This window comes from Phallusia mammillata, chromosome 1, assembly GCF_965637545.1.
Source record: "Phallusia mammillata chromosome 1, kaPhaMamm4.hap1.1, whole genome shotgun sequence".
Lineage (NCBI taxonomy): Eukaryota > Metazoa > Chordata > Ascidiacea > Phlebobranchia > Ascidiidae > Phallusia > Phallusia mammillata.
In genome coordinates this window covers 27,595,555-27,601,935 of record NC_137252.1, presented here as the reverse complement: position 1 = coordinate 27,601,935, position 6,381 = coordinate 27,595,555, and the positions used below count along the sequence as shown (strand labels likewise).

The following is a 6,381-nucleotide window of genomic DNA, read 5'->3' as shown; positions in this document are numbered from 1 at the left end:
AATTTTCGTGGAAACGAGTATCAAGTGAAGGATGAGTATGTTGGTTTTATTTATAAATGTTCATAAAGCAAAAAGTGTACGTTCGTCGGATTGCGACTTGCAACTTGGACACGACTACTGTACAGGTAAATATGGACCACCAATTTTTATGACGAATGTTGTAAAATCAATAATTTAAAGTCTTTGTCATAATCTCATAACAGAAGTGAATCCCAGAAGGTTGGTATTTTAATTGATGGTTTTTTAATGTTTTTCTTAATAGATCAAGATGTTATTTTGGATTGTGACAGTTTGTTTAATATTATTTTTGGTAAAAGCAAAATAGTCGGACTGAATTTATGACTTTTTTAACTAGTGACTTTGATTTGGTTGATCAGGGTCTACTGAGTAAAGCATTGTTGCTTAATTTTCTTGCCATGTAAAACACCAAGGATTAAAACATCTTCTCTGACTTCACATATTTACATTCCACATTCGTACACCCTGTTCTCCACAAACAATGGTTGAAATGTGTCATTATTATTTACCAAATGCTCCATGTAAAACATGCTTCAAACATCGGTTTTAAACAAGGTACAAATCTGGATGTAAAAATGCAAAATACTTACCAAACTTTACCTATCTCACTATCTTGTCCTAACTCTGCCAGGCTTTTTTTCTTTTGTTTACCAAGTGTCCATTTAAAACAATCAGACTGGTGCCAAACATGCACACATCTGTTGGTCGAACACTGATGTGGACTTTTTCTCTCTGTTTTATTATTTTCTAAGTAACACATTTCTTGCAATTTAGGTTGAACGAAAATTATAGAGAAAAGCAGGAACATAGACATTCATCATGAAGTTTTTGGTTTTGCTGATCATTGCAATTGTCGGTAGGTTTGTGGCAATATTGGAGCAAACCAATATGTTTTTGGTGTTTAAATAGATTGAGTGACACTACCGGTAAAAATTTTTAAGTGACACTACTGGTAAAAAAATCACTATGTTGTTTTGCAGCCACCTGTAATGGAGGTGTTCTTAACATGAACCAGAGGAGTTTGGATTCTGTAAAAAGTGACTGGGGCTATGTGACAGTGAGAGAGGATGCTCATATGTTTTGGTGGTTGTTCTTCCAAGACCCTACCTACCAACCATCATTCTTATCACCACTTGATCCAATTCCTGTCCTTATTTGGCTTCAGGTATATACAATACATTTATATTTCCCTTATTTAGGTAGATTTTGTTTTTGTTAATTTTACTACATGTAAAAAATAATTTCTAAAAAGTTTAAATGAGTGTAAAATTCCTAAAACATTAAGGACCCCATATATAAATCACTAGAAATTCACAACTTTTTTTAAGTGATTTTCCCCTGTGACCAAAATCAAAATTAACAAATCTCACTTTTTGCTTATAAAGGGAGGTCCAGGAGCATCAGGAACTGGGTATGGAAACTTTGAGGAACTTGGACCCTTGGATCTTGATTTAAACCGAAGAGAAACTTCATGGACTGGAATGGGTCATGTTTTGTTTATTGACAATCCTGTGGGATCTGGATACAGGTACCTTTTGTCCACAATATCATTAAAAAATGTTTTAAACCATTTTAGTACTTGGTTTTTATATGTTTAGGGCAAATTTGGTATTAGAATTCAAGAATTGTTTTGTCTCATATTTTATTGCAAAAATTTAATAATTTAAAGTTCACATTGCATGTTTTTTAACTTCCATGCCACTTTGAACATTCTTTTTTAAATTTAACTAAGTTTGAGCATTCTACCTTAACAATACATGTTGTTTCATAAAAAATGTCGTCTTTAATAATTACATCTGTTTGTTGACAATATTACTATAATTCAGTTATGTGACCAATTCAAATGCCTACACAACAAACATTGATGAAATTGCAGCAGACATGGTTGCTTTGCTCAAGGGATTCTATGGAAAGCATCCTGAATTAAAGGTAACTATCAAATTGAACCATTACACCATAAACCAATAAACTTAAGGCTATTTTTTTGACAAAAAACACATTCAGTAGCTTCAGTGTATATTTCCACAAGTTTGGGTTGTAAAATATTGTAACATTTTTTTGTATTTTTGACAGACCAACCCACTTTATATTATGTGTGAATCATATGGTGGAAAGATGGCAGCTGCAAGTGCATTGGCTATTAGCCAGGTAAGTTACTAAAGCTAGATAGATTTGAGAGAAAACAAATCCAAATACCATTGCAAAAAACTAGAACCAAAACACAAACCAAAATAGCTAAAATATGGTGCACAATTTGGATCATGATGGTGACAAGAAATTTTGCAAAGGTGTAAGTTTTCTTTATGTAAGAGTTAATTTGATTTGCTAGAAAGAAAGTATCTTGAAAATTTGTAGCAGTATTTTAATAAACCAATTCGTTATGGTTTTTGTTTTTGTAGGAAATTGAAGCAGGTACAATGGATGTCAATCTACAGGGAGTTGGACTTGGAGATGCTTGGATTTCACCAATGGATTCTGTTAATACATGGGGAGAATACCTTTATGAAACAGTATGTTTTTGAGTTATTTCAACTCGATTATTGTGGACTTTAATGTAGTTTGTCAATTTTTACCAGTATTTTGAATTACTTACATGTGAATGTATAATTTGGGGAATTTTTTTATTTATTCCCCAACAAAATAACTCTTTCTTGACCTTCATTTGACACTTTGGCAGATTTTGCAACTGCCTTGCTTCCGAATGGCATGCAACCAACATGAACTTTGAAACTAGTTCTCAAGTGGCCTGCAAAATAACCAACATGCCCTTATTTACAAAGTGATAAGCAATGATGCAAGCTAAAACAAAAAACACTTCACAATTGCGGAAGGACATCTAAAATCCAACGTCACTCATGCATTAGCAAACACCCTGTACTGCATGTTCTTTGTTTTCGAGGGTGTTCATGTTTGTGCAATTGAGATAAGGGCTATCAGGTCGAAGTCGACAGGCTATTAGTCGAGTGATTTCTGATAAAAATGACGTACACCTCTGAGTTAGCTTTATATCTAGGTGCTCTGTAATTTTTTGTTTAACATGACATAATGAAAATGCTTTGTTTTAATTTATTATGGGTCCCCTTCCCTGAAGGGGACACATATTGTTTTTGTCCATATTTTTTTTTCTTTTTTCTGTCTAACGCTGGTTTGTGAGACGCGTTTGGTCAAGAAAGAGTGCTTTAAATTTATTCAAATTTACAGAGATGTTAGTTAATAATCCAAATTTGATCCTCCTGAAGTTTGACCCCAATTGACCCAGCGGTTCACCAACAGGCCCCCCAAAAGTAATTTTTTTAAAACGGCTGTACTGACTAAAGTATATCGTCGTGGAGTTTCTTGCTTTGGTGTTTGGTGCAATAGTCAGACAATGCAGAGTCATGCTTCCTTATATGAAGCAGACATGTGATGCTTGGGGTATGGACTGCCAGAAAATAATTAACCATTCATGTGACTTTTTCACCAGGAAATGTTTGAAAAAATTTGCATGCATTGCTGTCAAATATACAACTGACATCTATATAACTCTTTTTTCTCAAAAACAAATCTTTTTTAAATAGAATATGTTCCTATTTGACAACACCTTGTTTCAAAGTATTGTTAAAAATTTTTTTTTTTACAAATCAGTAATACAATTTTGTACTTTCAGGGTCTTCTTGATGACCCAGGCCTTGCCGCTGTCAATCAAGCTGCCCAAGCAACACAAAATGCAGTAAACAATGGAGATTGGTCTCGAGCCACAAATCTATGGAGTCTGACAGAAAGTGTTGTAAGTAAAAATTAGTAGCATGTTATGATGAAAACCATATTTTTATTTATATGGTTATCACACTCAAATTTTTGTTGGGTTATCGCTCTACAATTTCACAACAATAGCTTATGTTTTTTGAAAAAAAGAATTTTAAAAGTTTACTGTTAACTTTGATTTCATATCGCACAAGGAACACTAGTGTTAAACTGTGTTAGTGTAAAATACCTAGTTCTAAATAGATAAGCTATTGCTGCCAGGCATAATATCAAGTTTGTAGAGCTATTCTGGCAAATGTAATTTTATTTCGACGTTTCGACGTCCTATACAGGTTGTCTTTGGAATAAAATTACATTTCCCAGAGCTTTAAAACTTGACCTGGTTCTAAATGTTTGTGTTTTTTCTAGATTATTAACCATGCCGATAACGTTGACTTCTACAACATCTTGTCTCCTCATCACCCCAATCTCGCATCTCGACGAAATACAAGAAACCTTACAGGCCTTGTCCCAGAAGAACTTAGTAAGTAACAGTAACCTATGTGTAAATAATAAACAACTTTAGGCACTGGTTACAAACCTCTTTACTGAAACCGGTAGCTCCTATTAATTGATTAGGATTATGGAACCCCACATACATTAACTATTTTTAAAACTTTCAAATCCCTAATTTGTGGTAAGCACAAACCAACTGGTACCATTTTACTAAGCACTGAGGGGTCCCCAAGCCCTTAGATTTTTTTGTGCATCTAAGCAAATTACGTCAAAAAACAGCTAAGGTTGATGATCATAAAAGTAATACAAGGAGCATTAATAAACAAACAATTATAAAACATTGATGTGCATTGAGCTTTTTACAGAAACGTCCCTATCCACAACTACCCAAAATTTTCTAATTAAAGTATACCAGTCCCCTTCTATTTTTTAAAATGTACCATTTGTATCATTTTTTAGTTCAGGGCTACTCCCAGAATGTTAACAACTATGCGGCTGACCCCCTTGATGCTTTGATGAATGGTGAAGTGAAAACATACCTGGGAATACCAGAATCTGTGACATGGGGAGGACAATCAAATGCTGTGTTCAATGCCCAGGCTGGTGACTTCATGAAACCAGTGATCGATACAGGTTGGTGTGTGAAAAAATTGTTTTCATAAGGCCCGGACCAGTAAACACAGTTCTGCAGCCCAATGAGGCTTGTTCACAAGCTAAAATTAGTAACAATACATTATCTGGGCTTGACATAAGAACGCATTTCAGGTGTTACTGACTACTATCACTTTTAACTAGGCACTCAATGCTTTATATAAAATCAGGGTTATAATATGCCAACTGTTTTTACAACCTAATTTATTGGTATTTTTATGCAGTTGATAAGCTGATTGAAACTGGAATGAAGGTTGTTGTTTACAATGGACACCTTGACTTGATTGTGGACACTCCAGGTAGGGCAAAAAGGCTCATAAACAAATGTTTTGATATACATAGTGTTTAAATTGAAGCGTTTTATTAATATAAACAGGACAAGAATTATGGTTGAAGAAAATGAACTGGCAGCAATTGAGTAACTTCATGAGCATGGACTGGACACCAGAATATGCTTATAAGGGTAAATATTAGAAAAAAAAGTGTGGTTTTGCCTGGTGCAAGGTTTTTGTAGATATTTAAAAGTAGGTTTTCCAATAACATATGGCTAAATATAAGACTTTTAGTTGTATTAAACAAACGATGTTTCAGAGAACTGCTATCAAGATGTAGTGTAAGCATTGTAGTCAATAACAAAAGGTTACAGGAAAATTGAGTAATGGTTGTTTTAAAACTACCATTTCATTTTTTTGTGAATTTTTTTCTTGTTTGAAAACAAGCCCCTGATTTGAAATACTGTGTCAATTATGCATTTGCTGTGTTGGGTTGTTTTGTTTAAAGTTGGGGAAGTGATTTGTTTTAAACTATAGGTTTATGTCACACCCTGATTTTACTCTTCCAGATTTGCCAAGGCAAGTTTGGTAGAGCTACTAACACAAGAAACCATTACACTAACACAAGAAACCGAAAAGTTTGTTAAATGGCGTAAAGAGTACAGTTGTTTAAATTAACACTGATACTGGGTTATGGTTAAGACAACAAAGTTTTACCTCACACAAACCCTAAAAGCCTTAACCCTCTGTATTTTTGCTCAAATTGCACTTTAAATACTTGTGAATGCTCTTTGTGCCACCTAACAATATATTTAAATACAAGAGTTTTCTGTCTATCTAGGAAAAGACACTGGTGGGTTTTCAAAGAAAATTGACAACTTCGAGTTTTGGTGGGTTTTGAAAGCAGGTCACATGGTCCCAATGGATGCTGGAGAATTTACTCTACATATGCTTAATGACATCATCACAGCATAAATGTGCACTTCCAAAAAGGATGACGATTAATCAATGCACTTAATTTGACATTCTACTAATATGCACTAAATATGTTGTATTGAATATGATAGTTTTTTCAACTGTCAAAAATGCAGTGTTAATTTTGTGTTAGAATATGTTTACTGATTTTTAGTGCAATAAATGTCACATGATGAACATGTACGAAGCAAAAAGGGCTCTAAGATTGGATTTTTTGATATATCAT

At 33.9% G+C, this 6,381-nt stretch overlaps 1 protein-coding gene across 2 annotated transcripts; it reads left to right on the top strand.

Annotated features, from left to right (window-relative positions):
• On the top strand, nucleotides 1-6,352 carry LOC145208946 (retinoid-inducible serine carboxypeptidase-like). Of its 2 annotated transcripts, none has more exons than XM_080079191.1 (13): nucleotides 1-125; nucleotides 793-874; nucleotides 999-1,183; nucleotides 1,404-1,546; nucleotides 1,845-1,947; nucleotides 2,092-2,166; nucleotides 2,418-2,528; nucleotides 3,665-3,784; nucleotides 4,171-4,285; nucleotides 4,717-4,890; nucleotides 5,133-5,207; nucleotides 5,285-5,371; nucleotides 6,022-6,352. In XM_080079191.1, exons 2-13 carry the CDS (start codon nucleotides 838-840, stop codon nucleotides 6,153-6,155), a joined length of 1,359 nt encoding a protein of 452 aa, XP_079935317.1. In that variant the 5' UTR covers nucleotides 1-125; nucleotides 793-837; the 3' UTR covers nucleotides 6,156-6,352. The 2 variants fall into 2 exon arrangements, with proteins under 2 accessions (XP_079935317.1, XP_079935318.1); XM_080079192.1 differs by lacking the exon at nucleotides 6,022-6,352 and adding an exon at nucleotides 5,750-6,001.
• The last annotated feature ends 29 nt before the right edge of the window (nucleotides 6,353-6,381 follow it).

Excerpts from the sequence above, each read along its gene's own strand:
- LOC145208946 (XM_080079191.1), top strand. The coding sequence starts at position 838 with ATGAAGTTTTTGGTTTTGCTGATCATTGCAATTGTCG. Across the intron at positions 1,547-1,844 it reads CCTGTGGGATCTGGATACAG|TTATGTGACCAATTCAAATG; the intron begins GTACCTTTTGTC and ends ACTATAATTCAG. Across the intron at positions 2,529-3,664 it reads GAGAATACCTTTATGAAACA|GGTCTTCTTGATGACCCAGG; the intron begins GTATGTTTTTGA and ends TTGTACTTTCAG.